The sequence below is a fragment of the Mesoplodon densirostris genome, chromosome X, assembly GCF_025265405.1.
Source record: "Mesoplodon densirostris isolate mMesDen1 chromosome X, mMesDen1 primary haplotype, whole genome shotgun sequence".
In the NCBI taxonomy this organism is placed as follows: domain Eukaryota; kingdom Metazoa; phylum Chordata; class Mammalia; order Artiodactyla; family Ziphiidae; genus Mesoplodon; species Mesoplodon densirostris.
Genome location: NC_082681.1, coordinates 36,833,514 through 36,859,101, shown reverse-complemented (window position 1 = coordinate 36,859,101; position 25,588 = coordinate 36,833,514). Strand labels below are relative to the sequence as shown.

Sequence of the window (25,588 nt, the reverse complement as noted above, 5' to 3'; positions counted from 1 at the left end):
TATGAGGAAATGTCCATTTCTGTGTCTGAAGGGCTACATTCTCAGGCAAACCAAAGAAAGATGCAGTAAGCAAGTTGCTAGCATCATATTATCCTGTGATATAGATACTCAATTTAGTAAGGAACTAATCATTCCCATTGAAGACTGTTAGCTTGAGGCTTTTTGCCTAATATAAAGTAACATTTTCTGGCAAAGCAGATTTCTAAACATTCGAAGGTCATGAAATTGCCTTTCCCAGAGGTTGTTCTAAAGAACATCAATTATCAAATTTCTTAAAGTAGATTAAATATAGGCCTGTCTGAAGGCAGAGGACTGGATTACGTGATCACTCATAACTTTTTCAGCCCTAGGAGTTCTGTGAATTCATAATTGTAGAAGAAATTAACACGTTACTTGAATATAGAAGTTTTGAATTTATTTAACTTCCTAGAATAAATTTCTAAGTGAGCCTAACATGCTTGAAAATCCTGGATTGACTGATAGAAGAGCAGGGGTTTTTTTCTTTATTGTAGAAGAGTTTTTAATCACATTGATTATAACTGGATAGCTTAGCAATTTTTATTAAAACCATAAATAGTTATTATCTGATTTGACTGTAGTTAGCAAAGGTGAATTTTTCATATGACAACTGTATACTTTATTAGAAAATCTCTACAGTACATTTGAAGTTGAAAGAAAAATTCCTACAACATTCATTAGTCCTAAGAACAATTTTTGAATTAAAAGATTTCCCCTCAAAATGCTGTAAATCTGTGCCACATTAATATAGTCTTCCCGGGACTAATTTAAACATTTGTGACTAATTCACTTTTGATCTAGCCATCTGCTGAAAGCTCAGAGGCTATAGTAACCTGAAGGAAGATTTATATTTTAATATTATGAGTCCATAATTTCTGAACAGAGAAAACTGACAAAAGTTAAACCTCTTTGCATATTATCATTCAATTCTTAAACGCTTTATTATAAAAAAATCAGAGAAGAATGATCTCAGTTAACTGTCTATTCAATCATTTTTAACAACATTTAGTGTCAGATGTAGGCTCTTCGGTATGAGAGAAACCAATCTGCTGCATCACCATGATGAGCTCATGGAATTTCCAGAAATCTAATGTAAACTATGTCTTTTTATGGGTTACTGTATACCCCCCAAATTTTATTAAAACATCAAGTAGAAACACTGGCATTTTCTTTTTAGCCTCATCAATATTATGTTTGACCTTGTCTGGGAAAGAAAGAATAAAAAACAGTTTGAGGACAGAAAATGTGACTGAAACATGAACAATCTTTCTTCAGTGTCAAAGGTGGAAAAGGTAAAAATGAACTATAAAAGGTTAGCTTAGAAGGTGCAAGGAAATGTCCAGGGTTTTCAATAAAGTTGTAGACTTTTATCCTCTCCAAACACAATTTGGACAAAATCACAGCCCTCCCTTTATTCTTAGGATATTTTGATGTCACACCTTAAATCACTTCAATTCTCTCCCTTTCCCTTTCCTTCTATCAGCCAATTACTTTGTACCCAGCACTTCACTAAGGAATGTGGGAGTTACCTGGAAAGTACACTTAGATGGTTCTTCCTCTCAAAAAGTTGCCTTTAGGGCTTCCCCGGTGGCGCAGTGGTTGAGAGTCTGCCTGCTGATGCAGGGGACGCGGGTTCGTGCCCCGGTCTGGGAGGATCCCACGTGCCGCAGAGCGGCTGGGCCCATGAGCCATGGCCCCTGAGCCTGCACGTCCGGAGCCTGTGCTCCGCAATGGGAGAGGCCACAGCAGTGAGAGGCCCGCGTACTGCAAAAAAAAAAAAAAAAAAAAAAAAAGTTGCCTTTAGTACACATTTAGTACACATCTGCCTCTGCTGCATTGGACAAAACCCTTTGAACATTTTCCATTTCCTCACCAACCACCTCCTCTCATCTGGCTAGTCCTTTTCTCTTCCCTTCATCCAACTACATTCTAGACCCTTATTGAAATGGTGCTAAGCTCACCAGCAATCAATCTCCTTTTAGACAAACCACACCGTATGCACTCTGTTCCTTCTCAAAATACATTCCCTTGACATTTTCCCTTTTGCCTATTCTTTCCATTTTATTTGCTGCCCTCTCCCTTTATTTTTTTTCTCTAATGTCTACTCTCTACTGGTTTAACAGTTGACTCTTAAACCTAATCCTCAATTATGACTTTACTGGAGTCCAAAATCATGGGGTTTCTTTCCCCTTGTTGTTGTTGTTCTTGTTATTACTTCAAAAAGAGAGCAATATAGACGCTCTTTTATCAGCTAAATTTAATATGTGTAAAACTGAGATAATGTGCAAAACTGATTTCCCTTCCTCATCTTTGTAGTTTTCACAAATGAATTTAATAAGTATTCTATGGACCACAAGGATGGTCATATATCTCCCACCACTTGGATGGCAAATTGGCGTGGAAAACTAGGTATCTCTTAGAGAGAGCATGGTACTGGTCTTCCAAGTGAATCATCACATTATTGCCCAATGAAGGCAAGAGGCGTAGCATGACTAAACTCATGACCATGCAAAACCCTTATACGGTCACTAAGAAGAAGTCAAAATAAAAGCTGTGTGCTGAAGAAATCTTAGCCAGGTCCCATCATAGTCATTCTTAAATTTAGAGCTAAATGAGAATCACACCAATTAGCTATGAAACTAACAAATTCCCAAGTCTAGCCTGCAACCATGTTGGAAGAGTCAAAAATAGCTTTTGTTCTTTTTAATTCATGCCAGCCCTTCTTCCCCACAGTGTTTTTTTTTTTTTCAAAAAAAATTCACTTCCAAGATGATTATTAAAAATGGCTCTTAAGTATTTCTATGAGTGATACTGATTCTGGTAGTTTGAAATTTAGTTCTGAATATAGAGTGGAGATCCTATTTAAGGCCAATTATTTTCAAGTGCTCACACTATTTTTGATGATGTATGCTATATGACAGATGACATATGTTGACGTATGGGCATAGATTTTATAGGCATCAATTAAATATAATGCTCAGGATATGAGTTTTGCTTAGTTGAAATTCCACATTAACTGAAGTTATTCTGCAATATCTTGTGTACTATTAAGAACTGTATGAAAACTAATATTTGTCCCCTTTTTTGCCTTAGCAAACATAGTTACTGTTAGTGATGCCTGAAGATCTTACAGAGCTTTAGAGAGAGCATGAAAAGATTTGTGATTTATGTTGCAGAGAGAAATGAGAGATTGGTCTGAATGTGTATTTACTGATCCTGAACTTATTTCTGTGACTTAATCTGTAATTTTCTCTTCATGCTTGAGACAATTTCAGGTTAATCAATGCTTTTCTCTACACAAAATTTTATATATATATTTATATATATACACAAACACAAATACATGTATACATACGTACACACATATAAATGTGTATATATATTCTTATTATGTTGCTACATGATCAAACATAGTTTCTATAAGAATCATAAATTCTCATTAAAAATTAATCAATTACTCTGTCAGTTATCCCATGTGATTTTTTAATTTATTTTGTAAAACACAAGTCCTCCCAAATTTGAATACTTGAACTCACACATATTTGTGTGTGTGTGTTCACACAATCATGAGAATTCCATTATGAAAGACTGGTGGAATCTGAGAGGTATGCAGATCAGTGTTCAATTAGAGTTGTTTTTTGTTTGTCTGTTTCTCTTATTAATTTCTTATCCAAGGCTTTAAGAGATTTTGCATCCCCTCCCTTTTTTGTAGAATTACTCACAGAACATTTCTCATACTGTAGTTAAGGGGATGATTTGGGGATAAATTTTTGTGTAGGTAGCACTAAGAGAACTCACAAGTGAGAGCTGAGGGATAAGAAGTGAGAATAAATTAAATTTGTAGCTTGACTAACGAGAATAAGAGTGCTGTTGAATAAGATGGGAAACATAGGGAGGTGCAACTTTCTCTGGTAAAATTTTATTTCCAAATTTCTAAAAGGAACTAGAAAACACTAAAAAAGATTACTGACAAATTTTTATCATATTCCTTGAAAATATTTACAAATTAAACAAAAGCGATGACCTTTCAATATTCCATGTTCTCAAGCTATTCAACTCTCTTTCTCCCTTTCTCTCTCCCTTTCCCTCTCTCCCCACCCACAAACATACACAACTAAATTTTTCTCATTGACAGTCCACTACATGCAAACTTAACATCACAGTCTTGACTCTTATAATAGCTTGTGATCCCCAAAAAGAATACAGTTACATGTTTGGTATGAGAAGAGAGTATAATCAAAATCCAAAAAAAGAAGATATAGAGAAGGCAACATGAAAAACAGAGAGGTTTACCTACTCTATTCCCAGTTAAGAATTGCTATGCAGAAAAACCAAGGGGTCTCTATGTTAATGATTAGAAATCATGCTGGGTATTTCTTCAATATCAATGTAAAAATTCATAGTGACACGATTTACTCCGTGTAAAGATATTATTTCCACAGGGAGCACAGCAGAGATCCTCAGCAAATTTGCATCCAGTCTACTCTTGGCCAACATTTTAGCACACTGAATATAGTGAGGGCTAAGTGGTGAATAATCTCTTATGTAAATATTTGGTGGGGTTTTGCATTGCAACCAATAACTCCTTCAAAAATAGCCTACAGAAATCAAAGGTACTCACTCTGAAATTCTTTGATATTTGTAGAGTGTTCATGTTTCCTTCCTAATTCCTCTGAAAATGCAGTCAGTTCTTAATCAATAAATGAAACTAAAAATTTTTTTCAATCATCGAGTGCAACTGACCTTTTGTTTGCAATTTTCAACATTATCCCATGTGCCCTGACTGCAACATATTATCTGTTGGATACTAACTAGTTGGTTCATAGGGTTGTTGCTATATTTAATTAGGTAAACTTAATCAACTCATTTATTTTGGTATAAACCTGTGGCTACCCTCTGGATAATATTGTTGGTTAATGCAAAAGTATAAAGAAAGCTATCTATGAAAAAGCAGATTGCTTCACTGGAAAAAAAAAAGTTAGAAATGTTGTACAAAATATGTTCACTTTATAAAAATGCTTAAAACTTGTTTTAGTTTTTCATTGTTCTATAAGATGAAACCTTTTTACTTTATACATGCTACTTAATTATTGGATCACAAACTTTCCTCCAATAGTTTGCAAATTAAGAAGCATATATTCTTAATTTCTTTTTCAAAACACTGCTTTGTACTCCAGCAGGGGGAGATTTAGTAGAAGCCCCATATAAAGAAAGTATATACAAGAAATTTTAGAAAAATTATGATGGTTGTATATTGGTAAATAAATGAAAAATCTATTCTCTTTGCCATTTTTTATCGCTTATATAATATGCTTGCTTGTTTGCTAAATTTAGTATTGATTATTTCTTATCACTTAATAAATATATTTACTTTTATTTAATCGAAGGTTATTAAAGTTATTTAAACTTTTAACTAACTCTCTTTTTCTTTTTTCTCTCCCCAGAAAGGATGGCATAATGAATCCAGTCTGTTAAATTTCCTCTTCTCAATTTTAAACTTTGGTTGCTTAAGACTGAAGCAATTATGGTGAACCTGAGGAAGGCAGTGCACTCGTTCCTGTAAGGATGTTATTACCTATTATTTTTTTAAAATAACTTTTCATAGTGGTTCACTCAAAAATGTTAAAAAGGGTTTTATATGATTATTCAGCTATATTTGCCTCAATCTGTATAAATGACTTGCATTCCAATAGACTAATATTACTGGTGTTTTCTATTCAAAAACAATAAATGGGAAAAAACCCAATAACTTGAACTCCAATTAAACACAACCACTCATATGTTCAAACAAGTAATATCATACAAAAAGAATTCTGATACTTGTGGTTGCTTTCTGTATGGTTAAAATGTAGAAATAAGAAAGGTTCTTTCCTCTTCCTTCCTGCATGAACTAAACAGCAAAGAGAATAAATGTCTTTATAAGTCTCTGGTTTTATGAAAAATAGTTAAGGTTGCAAAAGAATGAGAGAGAAGTCAGGAAATAGGGGTTGGAGGATGTAGCTGGACAGGATGTAGCCTTGAAGCAATGAACTAGTAGTTAAAGTCAATAGAACATAACATAAAAGTGATAAGGAAAGCATTGAATTCAAGCACTAAGCAATTCAAAACATGATCTAATCCAGGTATATCTTCTTTTTAACTTAGTAAAAGGTTGGTTTACTTTCTTCTAAACCTACTCTTTGAGGAATGGGGGCATGGAAAACAAGATCCAGGGCTCTGTAAACTCTGATCAGTACAACTGAGAAGCCTTGAATCGCCTTGCTCCTGCACAATCTCCTCTGTGATTTCTATAAAAGTGCTCACTGAGGAAAAAGTTTACAGAGCAGTGTAGATATAAAGTACATCAACACTGGATCCTCGGCAGTATGCACCATTATAGCCCATCTTGGATGTCACTGTACATTGTAGTGATGATAGTCTCAAGGATACGTGGTTCCAAGAAAACTAGAGCAGAGAGGAAAAGGAAAGGGTGAAGGACAGTGATAAAGAAGGGAAAAGAAGAGCCAGGTCTGGGAAAATGAAAGGACAACTTAGTATATAGCCCTTGATCCATATACCAAATGCAGGGCTACCTTAAAGGGTACCAAATTATTCTGCTACGGAATTAAAGAATTCACATAGAATTTTTTCCATTACATTAAGAGAAACAAGGGATCATTCATCTCTTCTACTAACGCCCATTGTCGTATGCCATGCAAAAATTCAGTAGATTTAAAATGTACTCAGACTTGGGCCTCCCTGGTGGCGCAAGTGGTTGAGAGTCCGCCTGCCGATGCAGGGGATACGGGTTCGTGCCCCGGTCTGGGAGGATCCCATATGCCGCGGAGCGGCTGGGCCCGTGAGCCATGGCCGCTGAGCCTGCGCGTCCGGAGCCTGCACGTCCGGAGCCTGTGCTCCGCAACGGGGGAGGCCACAACAGTGAGAGGCCCGCATACCGCAAAAAAAAAAAAAAAAATGTACTCAGACTTTTAAATCAAATTACAATTTTGTTTATCTACTAAGAATGTCAGATATTTTCATTCAAAACTTAGTAGCAATGAATAAGTTATTTGAACTGTTCAGATAGAAATTGTGATTTTTGTGCACGTATTTTATGAGACTTTTTTTCCCCCAATGGGTTATATTTATTTTTTTATTTTTTTGCCTTTTTGCCACAGCTCTTTATTTTTTTTTAAATTAGTTTCTGCTTTATAACAAAGTGAATCAGTCATACATATACATCTGTTCCCACATCCCTTCCCTCTTGCGTCTCCCTCCCTCCCACCCTCCCTATCCCACCCCTCCAGGCGGTCACAAAGCATCGAGCTGATCTCCCTGTGCTATGCGGCTGCTTCCCACTATCTATGGGCTTAATAGCAATCAACATAAGCTTTAGAAACAAGACCTAGACTACTCCTCTTCTGTAAAAGGACTGTATGTTTTTCACTGAGCATGTAAATGTTAGAAATTAGGTTTAATTACAATACAGCCAATTCTTGATTACAATACAGTAGAAAATAGGATTGACTGCAGTAAAAATCATAATAATTTGCTCATAAGTAGTGCTCAATAAGAATTTATTAAATTGAATTGAATTGAAACCAGGAAACTGAAGTAAAAACTCTGTCAGGATTTTTCCCAACACCATTACTTTATTTAATAATTCACAAAAGATATATTTAGATTCTACAAGCTTCCTCAATAATTCAGTATTTGTCTCATGGACTCTTTAATAAAAAGTAAAAATATATTTGACCAGCAGAGGTAGGCAAGATGAACGTTTTAAGTGGTTTTCTATCCCAAAGTTCTAAGATACTCAAATCATAAAATTCATAATTGGACATAGTTTTTCATGTACTTTTGTTATATACAATTTTATTTTGCATTCTTCTACCATTTTTACAGAAATGTGAAAGGATTTAGATGTTTTCACAATTTACTGAGAAAATTTGAAGTTGCACTGCATATCCTGTTAGGACCATATTATCTAGGCTTAAGAATAAATATATTTGTGATTCTGCAACTGACGGTTGAAGATGCAGCATATTATTGTGAGCATAAAGTCTTGTGGGACTACTTGAAATGATCATCAACTAATTTAAACCAGATTTTTTTTTTAATTTCAGAAGAACATGTTTTTCAACAGCTAGGCCAGAAAAGACCTTGGATTTAAAATTACTATCTGAGCCAGTTCTGCATAAATAAGTACCTTCTTAAAATAAAACCAGGACTTAAATCCTTGACAAATTTTGAAGTACATTGAGTTAGGGTATAGCTACCACAAAATACTTTTGTTTAACTTTGAAGGCAGAAAGAAGGTAAGCTCCAACATTTACTGAGGGCCTATTACGACAAAGGTATTATTTTGAGACTTTACATGTATCATTTAATTTTCACAACAATAATGTGATAAAGATCATCCTCGTTGTAAAGATGAGGAAATTGATCTTCTGAGAGGTTAAGTGACTGGTCAAAAAAAATCATTTAGGTCATGTAGCCAGGACATTGGCCACATGCCAAATGCAACAAATACAGTGACAGAATAATCAAAGCTGAAAGCAAATACCTTGCTTCTATTTATTTGGTCCTTTATTTCAATAATTTCTATTCACTTTAACCACAAATTAATTAGGATATAGATTTTTTGAATTACATATTATTTTAGCTTATTTTTTATGTCCCAGGAAAAAAGAATACATCCAGCGTTGGAAAGAAATTAATGATTACTTCTCATTATTTGAAAAAAATTACTATGTATATCTCCCACCGACACGATGCTTAGGATATCAGGCAGCTTTGACTAATGAGGAAGTAGTTTTAAGCTAAATGTCCGAAGTACTAGTTTTCACCTCTTGTAGAATGAGAAAGTCAAAATATTTTCATGATTTCTCATTATGTTAAAATACATAAAGTATATTAATAAGATATTAAGAGAAATAATTTTTAAACATGGTAGAAAATTATTATAATATTTTACTTAAGTTTAAATAAGGCCAATAATTTTTCAGGTTCAGTGTTCCAGTTTTGGTTCAGAAAGTATGGTGTGTGTGTGTGTGTGTGTGTGTGTGTATAATATTATAGATACAATTATGATAATCACAATCATCTAGTGTTACTACTGCAAGTTTCTCTGATGATTGATAAGTGATAGTCAATCTAATCACACATATATTTTCCCTGTAGAAATAATATTTTTAGCTCAAAGAACAAGTGAATGAGATAATGAAATCAAAACTTTTACATGGAGAACTCACAGACTCTGGATTTTGTAATGTCATGTGTCATCCTCCATGCAATTTTCTTGCATAGAGAATTGGTTAGCACATATTGTACCAGTAGAGGAAATTTTCTTCTCTATAAATAATATCAGGGTTTAACAACTAGTACATATAGTATAGTTGTTGCTTAGTATTCATTAAATAACTATTACTGAACATAGAATACACATAAGACAGTCATTCACAGATAATAATTCTTGCTTTTAAGCAGGAACTATTGAATATACTTATCTTTCTTGTTTATCTTATTAAGGAAAATAAATATTAGTTTCATGAGACACTTTAAGGACTTAATGTATGAAACTTGAATAAATCTCATATCACCATCGGGGGAAATTAACTTGGAATGTACAAAACATAACCACTCTCTTGCATTAGTCTGCCACTTGGCCTGAAATTCCTACCAGTAAAAATCTACATAAGTACCATCATGAGAGGTGTACATTTTCAATGACTTAAGAGATTTCTTTTCCAGCATAGGAAAGCAGCAAACCCGTAGGAGTTAATTATCACCACAAATCATTTTCTAACCTAGAACAACACCAGAAAACATAGGACAGAAATGGGGAGAGTGTCAGGTAGAAGGAAAATTTACAGGACAGATATTAAGAAATTATGGGCCAGCATAAAGTCACTCAGCAAGTCAAACAATACTGTGGTTTCAGATTGAGTGTAGAGAGTGAAAGTCTAAAACACAGGCTTTGAATTCAAGGGGACTTGAGTACGGACCCTGCCCCTGCTACTTACTGGCTATATTTCCTTGAGAAAGTTACTTAACTTCTCTGAACCTCAGTCTCTTCTTATACATAATAGAAATAGATCAGTACTGACTTCATGAGGATGTTGTATGAGATCAAATGAGATTATACATATATATTTCAGTAAGCTAAGTGCCTGACTCATATTAAGCATTCAATAAAAGTATGTGGGGAGAGAAAGAAGAGATACTGAGGTTTAATTGAGAGTAGAAATGATGATGATGATAATAATGATTGTTAAAGGAAAAGCAGTTGATTTATATAAGTAATTTATTAGGTACAAGCAATATAATATATACCTGATTATTTTTTTCTTAATTTTCAGTGTGCACCTGATTGGCCTATTGGTTTGGCAATGTGATATTTCTGTGAGCCCAGTAGCAGCCATAGTAACTGACATTTTCAATACCTCCGATGGTGGACGCTTCAAATTCCCAGACGGGGTACAAAACTGGCCAGCACTTTCAATCGTCATAATAATAATCTTGACAATAGGTGGCAACATTCTCGTTATCATGGCAGTAAGCTTGGAAAAGAAACTGCACAATGCCACCAATTATTTCTTAATGTCCCTAGCCATTGCTGATATGCTAGTGGGACTACTTGTCATGCCACTGTCTCTGCTTGCAATCCTTTATGGTAAGTACAAATTTATTAGTATTTTGATCTCAGATCATGTCATAAATCTGTGGCAGGTATCGTAAAAAATCAGAAAGTTAATTATTCTACTCGTATCATTTGGAAAATAAAGAAAAAAGAAAATTGTGTGACAGAAGAAATTGGATGTATGTATCATATTTATTAAATAAATCAGTAGCAGACTCTTGAAAAAGCAAAACAAATGTTTTATAATACATTAAAATCATATATAGATACTCTACTGCTCAGTGTCATTTGTAAACAATGACAATTGCCTTCCAATATACAGAATGTTACAGTGAAAGAAACATGTGCCTACCCCTATGTTCTGGGCAGTACACATACCTAGTACCAGCTTTTATACAAAGGTGAAAGAAGCTCATCATCTTCATTTTTTTTAACATCTTTATTGGAGTATAATTGCTTTACAATGGTGTGTTAGTTTCTACTGTATAACAAAGTGAATCAGCTATATGTATAATATATCCCCATATCCCCTCCCTCTTCTATTTCTCTCCCACTCTCCCTATCCCACCCCTCTAAGTGGTCAAAAAGCACCGAGCTGATCTCGCTGTGCTATGCAGCTGCTTCCCACTAGCTATCTATTTTACATGTGGTAAATATATACATGTAAAATAGATAGCTATCTATTTTACATGTATATATGTCAATGTTATTCTCACTTCATCCCAGCTTACCCTTCTCCCTCACTGTGTCCTCAAGTCCATTCACTATATCTGTGTCTTTATTACTGTCCTGCCCCTAGGTTCATCAGAACTTTTTTTTTTAGATTCCATATATATGTGTTAGGATACGGTATTTGTTTTTCTCTTTCTGACTTACTTCACTCTGTATGACAGACTCTAGGTCCATTCACCTCAATACAAATAACTCAATTTTGTTTCCTTTTATGGATGAGTAATATTCCATTGTATATATGTGTCACATCTTCTTTATCCACTCATCTGTTGATGGATACTTAGGTTACTTCCATGTCCTGGCTATTGTAAATAGAGCTGCATGAACATTGTGGTACATGACTCTTTTTTGAATTATGGTTTTCTCAGGGTATATGCCCAGTAGTGGGATTGCTGGGTCATATGGTAGTTCTATTTTTAGAATTTTAAGGAACCCCCATACTGTTCTCCATAGTGGCTGTATCAATTTACATTCCCACCAACAGTGCAAGAGTGTTCCCTTTTCTCCACACCCTCTCCAGCATTTATTGTTTCTAGGTTTTTTGATGATGGCCATTCTGACTGGTATGAGGTGATATCTCATTGAAGTTTTGATTTGCATTTCTCTAATGATTAGTGATGCTGAGCATCCTTTCATGTGTTTGTTGGTAATCTGTATACCTTCTTTGAGGAAATGTCTATTTAGGTCTTCTGCCCATTTTTGGATTGGGTTGTTTGTTTTTTGATATTGAGCTGCATGAGCTGACTGTATATTTTGGAGATTAATCCTTTGTCATTGGCTTCACTTGCAAATATTTTCTCCCATTCTGACAGTTGCCTTTTCATCTTGTTTATGGTTTACTTTGCTGTGCAAAAGCTTTTAGGTTTCCTTAGGTCCCATTAGTATATTTTGTTTATATTTACATTTCTCAACAGATCTTGCTGTGATTTATGTCATAGAGTGTTCTCCCTAATGTTTTCCTCTAAGAGTTTTGTAGTGCCTGTCCTTACATTTAGGTCTTCAATCCATTTTGAGTTTATTTTTGTATATGGTGTTAGTAAGTGTTCTAATTTCATTCTTTAACATGTAGCTGTCCAGTTTTTCCAGTGCCACTTATTGAAGATACTGTCTTTTCTCCATTGTATATTCTTGCCTCCTTTAACAAAGATAAGGTGGCCATATGTGCATGGGTTTATCTCTGGGCTTTCTATCCTGTTCCATTGATCTATATTTCTGTTTTTGTGCCAGTACCATACTGTTTTGATTACTGTAGCTTTGTAGTATAGACTGAAGTCAGGGAGCCTGATTCCTCCAGCTCCGTTTTTCTTTCCCAAGATTGCTTTGGCTATTTGGGGTCTTTTGTGTTTCCATACAAACTGTAAAATTTTTGTTCCAGGTCTGTGAAAAATGCCATTGGTAATTTGATAGGGATTGCACTGAATCTGTAGATTGCTTTGGGGAGTATGGTCATTTTCACAATGTTGATTCTTCCAATCCAAGAACATGGTATATCTCTCCATTTGTTTGTATCACCTTTGATTTTTTCATCAGTGTCTTATACTTTTCTGCATACAGGTCTTTTGCCTCCTTAGGTAGGTTTATTCCTAGGTATTTTATTCTTTTTGTTGCAAGAGTAAATGTGAGTGTTTCCTTCATTTCTCTTTCAGATTTTTCATTATTAGTGTATAGGAATGCAAGAGATTTCTGTGCACTCATTTTGTATCCTGCTACTTTACCAAATTCATTGATTAGCTCTAGTAGTTTCCTGGTAGCATCTTAGGATTCTCTATGTATACTATCATGTAAACTGCAAACAGTGACAGTTTTACTTCTTTTCCAATTTGGATTCCTTTTATTTCTTTTTCTTCTCTGAGTGTTGTGGCTAAAACTTCCAAAACTATGATGAATAATAGCAGTGAGAACAGGCAACCTTGTCTTGTTCCTGATCTTAGAGGAAATGGTTTCAGTTTTTCACCTTTGAGAACAATGTTGGCTGTGGGTTTGTCATACATGGGCTTTATTATGTTAAGGTAAGTTCCCTCTATGTCTACTTTCTGGAGAGTTTTTATCATAAATGGGTGTTGAATTTTGTCAAAAGCTCTTTCGGCATCTACTGAGATTATCATATGGTTTTTATCCTGCAATTTGTTAATATGGTGTATCACATTGATTGAATTGTGTATAATGAAGAATCCTTGCATTCCTGGGATAAACTCCACTTGATCATGGTGTATGATCCTTTTAATGTGCTGTTGGATTCTGTTTGCTAGTATTTTGTTGAGGATTTTTGCATCTATGTTCATCAGCGATGTTGACCTGTAGGTTTCATTTTTTATGGCATCTTTGTCTGGTTTTGGTATCAGGGTGATGGTGGCCTATAGAATGAGTTTGGGAGTGCTCCTTCCTCTGCAACCTTTTAGAAGAGTTTGAGAAGTAGGTGTTCATTCTTCTCTAAATGTTTGATAGAACTCTCCTGTGAAGCCATCTGGTCCTGGGCTTTTGTTTGTTGGAAGATTTTTAATCACAGCCTCAATTTCAGTGCTTGTGATTGGTCTGTTCGTATTTTCTGTTTCTTCCTGGTTCAGTCTCAGAATGTTGTGCTATTCTAAGAATTTTTCCATTTCTTCCAGGTTGTGCATTTTTTTGGCATATAGTTGCTTGTAGTAATCTCTCATGATCCCTTATATTTCTGCAGTGTCAGTTGTTACTTCTCCTTTTTCATTTCTAATTCTGTTGATTTGAGTCTTCTCCCACTTTTTCTTGATGAGTCTGGTTAATTGTTTATCAATTTTGTTTATCTTCTCAAAGAACCAGCTTTTGGTTTTATTGATCTTTGCTATCGTTTCCTTCATTTCTTTTTCATTTATTTCTGAACTGATATTTATGATTTCTTTCCCTCTGCTAACTTTGGAGTTTTTTTGTTCTTCTTTCTCTAATTGCTTCAGGTGTAAGGTTAGGTTGTTTATTTAAGATGTTTCTTGTTTCTTGAGGTAGGATTTCATTGCTATAAACATCCCTCTTAGAACTGCTTTTGCTGCATCTCATAAGTTTTGGGTCATTGTGTTTTCATTGTCATTTGTTTCTAGGTATTTTTTGATTTCTTCTTTGATTTCTTCAGTTACCTCTTGGTTATTTAGTAGCATACTGTTTAGACTCCACGTGTTTGTATTTTTTACAGTTTTTTGCCTATAATTGCTATCTAGTCTCATAGCGTTGTGGTTGGAAAAGATGCTTAATATGATTTCAATGTTCTTAAATTTACCAAGGCTTGATTTGTGACCCAAGACATAATCTTTCCTGGAGAATGTTCCAAGAGCACCTGAGAAGAAAGTATATTCTGTTGGTTTTGGATGGAATGTCCTATAAATATCAATTAAGTCTATCTTGCTTAATGTGTCATTTAAAGCTTGTGCTTCCTTATTTATTTTCATTTTGGATAATCTGTCCATTGATGAAAGTGGGGTGTTAAAGTCCCCTACTCTTATTGTGTTACTGTTGATTTCCCATTTTATGGCTGTTAGCATTGCCTTATGCATTGAGGTGCTCCTATGTTGGGTGCATAAATATTTACAATTCTATATCTTCTTCTTGGATTGATCCCTTGATCATTATGTAGTGTCCTTCTTTGTCTCTTGTAATAGTCTTTATTTTAAAGTCTATTTTGTCTGATATAAGAATTGCTACTCCAGCCATCTTTTGATTTCCATTTGCATGGAATATCTTTTTCCATCCCCTCACTTTCAGTCTGTATTGTATCCCTAAGTCTGAAGTGGTTCTCTTGTAGACAGCTTATATATGGGTCTTGTTTTGTATCCATTCAGCCAGTCTATATCATTTGGTGGGAGCATTTAATCCACTTACATTTAAGGTAATTATTGATATGTATGTTCCTATTACCATTCTCTTAATTGTTTTGGGTTTGTTATTGTAGGTCTTTTCCTTCTCTTGTGTTTCCTGCCTAGAGAAATTCCTTTAGCATTTGTTGTAAAGCCAATTTGGTGGTGCTGAATTCTCTTAACTTTTGCTTGTCTTTAATGATTTTAATTTCTCCATCTAATCTGAATGAGATCCTTGGTGGGTAGAGTAATCTTGGTTGTAGGTTTTTACCTTTCATCACTTTAACTATATCCTGCCACTCCTTTCTGGCTTGCAGAGTTTCTGCTGAAAGTTCAGCTGTTAACCTTATGGGAATTCTCTTGTATATTATTTGTTGCTTTTCCCTTGCTGCTTTTAAAATTTTTTTCTTTGTACTTAATTTTTGATAGTTTGATTAATATGTGTCTTGGCATGTTTCTCCTTGGATTTATCCTGTATGGGATTCTCTGTGCTTCCTGGACATGATTGACTGTTTCCTTTCCCATATTAGGGAAGTTTTCAACTATAATCTCTTAAAATATTTTCTCAGTCCCTTTTTTTTCTCTTTTCTTCTGGAACCCCTATGATTTGAATGTTGTTGCCTTTAATATTGTCCCAGCAGACTCTGAGACTATCCTCAATTCTTTTCATTCTTTTTCTTTATTCTGCCCTGTGGTAGTTATTTCCACTATCTTATCTTCCAGGTCACTTATCCGTTCTTCTTCCTCATTTATTCTGCTATTGATTCCCTCTAGAGAATTTTTAATTTCATTTACTGTGTTGTTCATCATTGTTTCGTCTTTAGTTCTTTTAGGTCCTTGTTAAACGTTGCTTGTATTTTCTCCATTCTATTTCCAAGATTTTGGATCATCTTTACTATCATTACTCTGAATTCTTTTTCAGGTAGACTGCCTATTTCCTCTTCATTTGTTTGGTCTATTGGGTTTTTACCTTGCTCCTTCATGCTGCATGTTTCTCTGTCTTCTCATTTTGTTTAAAATACTGTGTTTGGGGTCTCCTTTTTGCAGGCTCCAGGTTCGTAGTTCCCACTGTTTTTGGTGTCTGCCCCCAGTGGGTGAGGTTGGTTCAGTGGGTTGTGTAGGCTTCCTGGTGGAGGGGACTGGTGCCTGTGTTCTGGTGGGTGGGGCTGGATCTTGTCTTTCTGGTGGTCAGGGCTGCATCTGGCAGTGTGTTTTGGGGTGTCTGTGAACTTAGTATGATTTTAGGCAGGCTTTCTGCTAATGGGTGTGGTTGTGTTCCTGTCTTGCTAGTTTTTTGGCATGGCGCATCCAGCACTGGAGCTTGCTGGCCCTTGGGTTGAGCTGGGTCTTAGTGTTGAGATGGAGACCTCCGGGAGAACTTTCACGAATTGATATTATGTGGGGCTGGGACATCTCTGGTGGTCCAATGTCCTGAACTCAGGTGTCCCACCTCAGAGGCTAAGGCCTGACACCAGGCCGGACCACCAAGACCCTGTCAAGACACACAGCTCAGAAGAAAAGGGAGAAAAAAAGAAAGAAAAAAACAACAATAATAAATAAATAAATAAATAAATATTAAAATAAAATAATAATTTAAAAAAAAAGAGCAACCAAACCAATAAACAAATCCACCAATGATAACAAGTGCTGAGAACTATACTATGAGAAACATAAGAAATCAGAAACAAATCAGTCACAGACAGCAAACCCCAAGTCTACAGTTGCTCCCAAAGTCCACCACCTCAATTTTGGGATGATTCATTGTCCATTCAGGTATTCCACTGATGCAGGGTACATCAAGTTGATTGTGGAGATTTAATCCACTGCTCCTGTGGTTGTACGGAGAAATTTCCCTTTCTCTTCTTTGTTCGCACAGCTCCTGGGGTTTAGCTTTGGTTTTGGCCCCACCTCTGCATGTAGCTCGCCCTCAGCATCTGTTCTGGCCCAGACAGGACGGAGTTAAAGCAGCAGCTGATTAGGGGGCTCTGGCTCATTCATGCCAGGGGGCAGGAGGCGTAGTTATAACAGTAGTTATAATTGGAATGTGGGGCAAACCTCAGCGGCAGAGGCTGGCATGACGTTGCAACAGCCTGAGGCACACCGTATGTTTTCCCAGGGAAGTTCTCCTTGGATCAGAGGACCCTGCCAGTGGCGGGCTGCACAGGCTCCCAGGGGGCTGTGGATAGTGACCTGTGCTTGTACACAGGATTCTTGGTGGCTGCAGCAGCAGCATTAACGTCTCATGCCGGTCTGTGGGGTCCAAGCTGATACCCACGGCTTGCGCCTGTCTCTGGAGCTCATTTAGGTGGTGCTCTGCCTTCTGTGGGCAGACAGGGAAGGAATCCCCTCTCCTCGTGCACCCTGAAACAACGGTCTCTTGCCTCTTAGGCAGGTCCAGACTTCTTCCCAGACTCCCTCCTGGCTAGCTGTGGTGCACTAGCCCCCTTCAGGCTGTCTTCATGCAGCAAACCCCCGTCCCTCTCCCTGGGATCTGACCTCTGAAACCTGAGCCTCCGAAACCTGAGTAGATGTATTTTTTATGTATTTTTGGGGAGGAAGGTGATCTCCTCATCTTACTCCTCTGCCATCTTGAAGGTCCCCAAGGCTCATCATCTTTAAAAACATATTTTAAGTAATCTTCTTAAATATTGACAAACTAAGTGCTTGGCATATAATAAGCACTCAATAACAGCTATTCTTCTTCCTAGAGTCTATAATTCATGTTTTTAAAAGGAGACAGTGATAAAATTAATTTCTAATTATATAAGTTCAAGGTCATATTATCACAATAAAAATTCAAGCACTGAAAGTTTTGATATATGATTTTAGAGAGCTTTTCATTTTTCTTTTGATTTTCTGCCATATCTTTGCCCTATTCATTTTATCCTAACTTTTGTTTCTAACTAATATTTATTAAGAACAATCAAAACCACTTATACTATACTGCAAAGTTTCTTTCCTAGGGAGTTGGAGAACCCAGTTTGAATTTCATTGCCAATATGCTCATCTCACAAGGGAGTGAAATAGACTCTCTTTTCCCTGGAGTGTGTAATGGAATTAGACTGGAAGGACTGATACTGAAAGTGTATCTAGTTCTCAAGTCCTAAAAGAAGATTACTGCATCTAGAAAATAATCTCACATGGAACTTACAAATTAATTATCCTGTTCTAAATACACAGTGGTAATAGATTGTCTCAATAGGCATTTTATAAATAGTGTTCTCAGGAAATATGCTTTCCTTATATTTACTGAGTTTGAATGATGCATTAATCTCAAAGTATAAGTATTTTACCTTCTCTGTGAGCATTTTACCAAACTATAGCTCCAAATTATGTAAGAAAAGGTCACTGGAATGAATGTGCTTTAGAAGGTATACTTTGTCTTGTGGTGTCTGTTTCATTTTGCCAGTTTCTCCCTTAAAAATATATTGGTGGTCAAAAAATGGCATCAGCCTAAATCCAAATGTCCTAACACATCCATCACCACACCCCCAAGCAATAAAGAACAACAAAAACAAATAAAACTACACAATACCACCACCTAATTTGGAGAACATCCAAATTTCAAATTATCTTTAAGTAGAAAATAAATAAGAGATCACAATGAGCTCTCTATTAGGCTCCCACCACGTGCTGTTGTGAAGAGGAAGGGTAGTCCAGTAAATACTAGATGAAAGAGAGAGGAGGAAAGCTAGTAGGAAACCTAAGATTGATCTAAAATCATCATAAGAAAGAAAGTCTACCCCAAGTATGAAAATTCTGAGAAACTTCTCTGGAAGCTCATCCTTTAGAGAATTGACTTAGAAGTGTACATAGGACTCAAGAAAGCAGTGTTGGAGAGGAACTCTTTGGAGGTACAAAAGGGTTAAAAGGGAGAGGTGACTTTTGAAAAAAGATGCACAGTGAAGGGAAAAAGAAACGAGGGGAAATTTCATCATCTTACAAGACAAAAAAATGTCAACATGTAAGAACCCATCAACCCTCTCCCCAGTGCCCTCCACTGTACCCCAAAACTCCTCCAATAAAGAAATCATACTTTGTTACATGAAGAGAAAAGGGTGCTCCAGAGCTTGGAATCTTGGAAACTACCCACAAACTGCTAGCCATGGAAACCACCCACAAACTGCTAGCCATGTTCATACAAATTCAAAGATGCAACCAACTTTCATCTACACCAAGCTACTATAAAAAAGCAGAACATGATAATAAAAAAAAGCCATTTGATGAAAGTTCCCACAAATAAAGAATGATCAAAAAACAAGAAAGCTGTAACAAAATACTTCAAGATAAACTAAATTTTCTCAAACATTTAAAGACATATCTATTAAAAAAAAACCAAAACCTTGAAGTAGAAATCTAAAAACTAAGAAAAGAAATGGATAAAAAAATTGGTCAACATAGAGCAAAAGTTGATTGAACCCAAGAGAATAAAATAGGAGAAAAAGATAAAATCATATTGGAATGAACATTAAATTAAAAGTGCCTAAAGAAGAATAGATTAATATGAAAACTTAATAAGGGGCACTAAAGAAGAACAGGGAAACAACAGAAAGAATGAAAATGAGATGAAGAAAGAAGTAAAAGAGGTCAAAAAGAAAGTGTTTGAGATGGAACACCAGCAAATAAAAGATCCAATGTGTGTATAATGAGAATCCTTAAAAAGAAAAAAATATAATGGAACAGAATTAATATTTAGAACTATAATCCTGGAAAGTTTTCCAGAAATAAAAGAGGGTCTAAATGTACATATTGATAGGGCCAACCCAGTACCAAAAATTTGACCTAGAACAATCAACTCTGAGATATATCTGAGACAATAGGTTTTAAATAGAAAGAAAAATCTTCAGGCAAAAATAAGAAATAGGGCTTCCTTGGTGGTGCAGTGGTTGGGAGTCTGCCTGCCAATGCAGGGGACGTGGGTTCGTGCCCCGGTCCGGGAAGATCCCACATGTCGTGGAGCGGCTGGGCCCGTGAGCCATGGCCGCTGAGCCTGCGCGTCTGGGACCTGTGCTCCGCAATGGGAAAGGCCACAGTGGTGAGAGGCCTGCATACCGAAAAAAAAAAATTTACAAAAGCAAGAGAATTAGACTGGCTTCATAATTTTTAAAAAATGACAAAACAAAGCAACAATGAAGCAATATTTTTATAAAGGTCAACCACTTATAGGATATTCTTTCAAAAGTAAATCTATAAAGACAGAAAACAGATCATTAGTTCCCAGGGTCTGAACGTGCGATGCTGACTCCAAAGGGGCATTTACTTTGGTAGTATGGAACTGTTCTATATCTTGATTGTGGTAGTGGTTGTATATATATTTCTCAAAATTAAAAAAACTATATATTCTAGTATGCAGTTTTAAAAGGGTGAATTTTACTGTATTTAAGTTATACCTGAAATTTAAAAAAGAAAAATACTCAAAGTTTCAAACCAAGATTTTGTATCCAGAGAAGTTGGCCATCAAGGCTGTAAAAAGTTTAATATTTTTTAAACGCATAGAATTCTGAACCCATAAGTCCTTCTTAAGAAACTGAATAATGGATAAGATTCATCTAACAAAGGGATGATTGGGAACTTTTCCTCAAAAAGATGGATCATGAGTGTTTAATATATTTAATTTTAGAGCTAAGACAGAAATAAAGGTGGTATAAGGGCATAAGAATACTGTCATATCTTATATGATATATATTATTTGTTATATACTCTAACAACTTAGAAGCAATGCAACCAAAAATTGGGAAGAAAAGAGAAAGGGAAAGAGAAAGAAGAAAGTAGAATAATTTCATTGATTTTTCTATAAACAAAAGATGGGTGTTAATTTATATGACTCCAAAAAATGGTAAACCAGAAAAACTAGATTTCATAAGAAAAGAGAGGTCTAAGAGTATTAAACAGGATGTAAAGAAAACATGATATAAGCATGATATAAGGTTAACCACTAGAAAAAAAAGACAAACCTATCTAAAACCAAAAGAAATGCAATTAATAGAAGAGTAAAAAAAAAGTCAAGTAGAGGAAGAAACACAAGAAAATAAAACAATGCTCTCAACATTATACCATGAGACAATGACAGAGTTGAAAACAAACATACCAGTAATAGCAATACACTTGTATGAACCTAACTTACCATTAAAAATAAAAGATTTTCAAGTTGGCTTACAACAAATTACCCAACTATACTCTCTATATTTAGAGGAACTCATGACCCAGTGAATCATAACAGTCAAAATAAAGGGATGGGCAAAGGTATACTAAGCAAATAGAAACACTAAGAAAACAGAAATTGTGATGTTGATATCTGACAAAGTAAATTTTAAATGAAAAATTATAAAAAACAGTAAGAGTAAAAAAAAAAATGATGCTTTTTTTTCCCAAAAAGGATGCTTACTTATGATAAAAAGCTGCAATTAACAAGTATATAGCAGTTAAGAATATCTATGCCCCCAATAACACAGCAATGCTCTTTTAAAAGCAAAAACTAAAGAACATGGAAGGATACATTTATGGACACATTCTGCTAATGGGAGACTTTAACATATCATACTCAGTACAAAAAAACTGGACATGTATGTCTTATGGATGTATATTAAACTTTATACCCTTATCATAGAACGTATACATTCTTCACCAGTTCATGGAACACTCACAAAAATTAATTATCCATTAGGCCACAAAGAAAATATTAGAAAAGCAAAACTATTATGAAAACTACTTTCTGATAAGAACACAATAACGCTAGAAAGTATTAACAACAAAAGTTTAAAGACCATCTGATCTTGAAGTTATAACAAATTTTAAACTGTTGATCAAAAGGACAAATGCAAACTGAACAGACTACTTTAGAAATATGATAGAATACACACTACATATCAAAATCTATAGAATATACTTAAGCGATGATCAAAGGAAAATTCATAGCCTTCATCACCTTTATAAGTAAAAATGAAGGTACACAAATGAATTAAATCCCTAGAAAGCAACCTTGAAAAAGAAGTGCAAAGTAACTCAAAAGAAAGCACAAAGAAACAAACTAAAGATAAAAGCAGAAATTAATTAGGTAGAGAATAGAAAAACAATATACCTAATTAATAAATCAAAATCCTGCTTTTTTAAAAAGCAACTTTTAAACAAAATAAAAACACTAGCTAACTGAAACAAGGAAAAAGGAAGAAACATAAATATTCAAAATAAGAAATAACAAGGAAAATAACCATTGAAGCAAAGTAAATTTTAAAAATTAGATTACTTTGTAGGTTTATATGCAAATCGATTGAGAACATTAAAAAAAACAGGTAGTTTCCCACGGAAAACCAGGTTAGCAAAATTGACCTCATTAGATATAGAAAGAAAGAGAACAATTTCAGTAGAAGAAATAAAGTTATCAAGGACATACCACACAGAAAAAACATCAGATACAGATAGTTTCACTAGGGAATTCTTTTTTTTTTTTTTTTTTTTTTTTGCAGTATGCAGGCCTCTCACTGTTGTGGCCTCTCCCATTGTGGAGCACAGGCTCCGGACACGCAGGCTCAGCAGCCATGGCTCACGGGCCCAGCCGCTCTGCGGCATGTGGGATCTTCCCGGACCAGGGCACGAACCCGTGTCCCCTGCATCGGCAGGCAGACTCTCAACCACTGCACCACCAGGGAAGCCCCTGGGAAATTCTTTAAAACGTTTGAAGACCAGATAGTTGTAATATTCCGTAAATTGTTTAAGACCATTGAAAAAATTTTTAAAAACCTTCCTAATTCTTATATGAAGCAAGCATAGGTCTAACACATAAACCAAATAAAGACAAAGCACAAAGAAGGAATATTATAGACCAACATCACTTATGACAAAAATTCTTTATAAACAATTGGCAAACAGAATCCAATGTCACATTAAAAAATATTATACGATGAACTGGGATTAATTCCAGTAACACTATGTTGGCCCAATATTAGGGAATCCCTTAATAAAACATATTAATATATAATATCAACATTATTACTAATTAATATTAATAGTTAAAGCTAAAAGTATTATCAATTTTTTTTTTTTTTTTTTTTTTTTTTTTTTTTGCGGTACACGGGCCTCTCACTGTTGTGGCCTCTCCCGTTGCAGAGCACAGGCTCCGGACACGCAGGCTCAGCGGCCATGGCTCACGGGCCCAGTCGCTCCGCGGCATGTGGGATCCTCCCAGACCGGGGCACGAACCCGTGTCCCCTGCATTGGCAGGCGGACTCTCAACCACTGCGCCACCAGGGAAGCCCTAAAAGTATTATCAATATTGATATAATTATAATATTAACACAGCATTATATTTATAACATTATCATTAAAATATAATTTTTAAAGTATGTGATTTAGCTCTAATGATGTTGAGTGAAAAAGCCTTTATCCTAAACATTCTAGAAAAGCTAGAGTTAATGGAAATAAACATGTGATAAATAGGATCTTTCTGATTTCTTTGAATTGGTTAACAAATAGTAGAAGATAATCTTTTCATGTACCTAACATATATCCAAAATTTGCATACCTAGCGTTCATTCTCAAAATGAAACAATTTTCTTATTTGTGTAAAGGTGGTACCACATTCCTAGATAAATGATGTACTAAGCTCTAGGACATTGGTTCTTAGTGTTCACCAAAACCAGATGCCACTATCTTGCAGCTCTTTATCTGACTTCTGCCTGCAGGTGAGTTTTGTTTTACTCTAACCAATGATTTTTAAACTTTGTAAATTGAATATCTTTTATTTAATTGTGTATGGGTTCCAACTTTGCTGTGTTTCTACTACTCCCCATTTTCTTACACCTCGCTGCCTTACTCACTGATTATAAACCTACCTGGTCCCTAAAAGCATTTAAGTTTGTGACAGGACTCATAGCTTGTGGGCACAAAAGAAACAACCTTGATATCAATACCCTAAATTCACTGGCTTGTTATCCCCACGTGCTAACAAAGTTACTCCAATCCCCTAGAAAGATACACACCTTCCCTCCAAATACTTCTAGAAGTCCCCAGGAGTTATCTCACATGTGATCATGAATAAATCAATTTGCATCACTCACTGTTGCAACCGTTCTGGGCTTTCATCGAGCACGTATGTATCCACCGTCACCTGTCACCATTCACTATATCTGCTGATAATCCATCATCTCTCACTGGTCATCCATCATCACCCACTGGGCATCCATCATCATTTGCTGGGCATCTGCTGAGTACCGCCCTGTCTGTTGGGAATCCACAATCTCCCACCAGGCATTGTGGTCTCTGCTGATGCTCCGCCATTTCACCACCCGTGCCTTCCATGAGAATGCTGCTTTACCTGTCTTGAGTGGTGTCACCTGGTATAGCCAAACCTACACACCCTCAGGATACCACATGGTGCTGCATTTGCTTCAGTATTTATTATATTTAGTGTTCCTTGCAAAAATTAGGAATATGTAGCACACTTTGTTATCTAAACATGGAAAAAGCAATGCTTGTCCTTGCCCTCTTCACAAAAATCCCTCTGTAAAACAACTCTTTTTTTTTTCTTTTTTACTTACTGTAGTTTCCTCAGGGCTTACATTCTATAGGGCTGATCTAGAGTATATTTGCTGATGTCTTAATTTCTGTCCTCAGGCATCCACATAAAAACTTCTCCCTGAAAGGCTAACCAGTGACCTTCTCAGTCTTGTAACCCAGCATTTATTCCTGTATCTGGTATTTTTTAATGAATAAATGAAGTTGTTTTACACATATCAGTGCTGTACACCATCTTAGCTGATAGACACTCTTTTAGAAACATAGCTTTGCTCAAAGTAATTTCTGTTCAGTACATTTTAGACTCTATTAACACCCCCTTCAGACACAGAGTTTGAAGGCCCAGGTTTCAATGCCTTTGTTGCCATGTGATTAGAAAATAGAATTAAGGGGGTGTGGGGGAGGGGCATAATATATCTTCAAATAGTTGAAGGCTCTTCATAGCTCCAAAAGGTAAAACCAAAATAAATGGTAAAAGATACAGAAAGAAGCAGATTAGGGTTCATTAAAATGTTCTTTATCAATGAAAAGTTCTATCTTTCAAAGAGAGGAACTACTCCATTACCGGAGGTTATATAAGGAATTTCTGCTTTGAATAGGAAGTTGCACTAGATACTTTCTGTGTTTCCACCTATGTTTTCAGATTGTATCATTAAGTTTCCTACTGATGTCACTTTGAACGAGTTACTTGGAGTCTGAAATTATCATTACGGAAATAGAAGGAATGACAGGGAGATGAAAAGAAGAATTACTATTTCATACAACAGGGTTACATTTCACATGTGCTTTTAAGAGACCCTGGATGAAAAACCTACTCATTAATTATATATTATTTTAACAACTCAGAAGACATTTTATCTCTTGTTGCCATCTAAGTGAACATAAAAGAAAA

At 35.6% G+C, this 25,588-nt stretch overlaps 1 protein-coding gene across 1 annotated transcript in view; it reads left to right on the top strand.

Moving 5' to 3' along the window:
* The first annotated feature begins 5,542 nt into the window (after positions 1-5,542).
* HTR2C (5-hydroxytryptamine receptor 2C) overlaps positions 5,543-25,588 on the top strand; it is a 139,423-nt gene continuing 119,377 nt past the window's right edge. Inside the window, exons 1-2 of the mRNA XM_060087337.1 lie at positions 5,543-5,577; positions 10,359-10,672. Of these exons, the coding sequence (XP_059943320.1) occupies positions 5,543-5,577; positions 10,359-10,672 (349 nt within the window). The remainder of the gene's footprint in view (positions 5,578-10,358; positions 10,673-25,588) is intronic.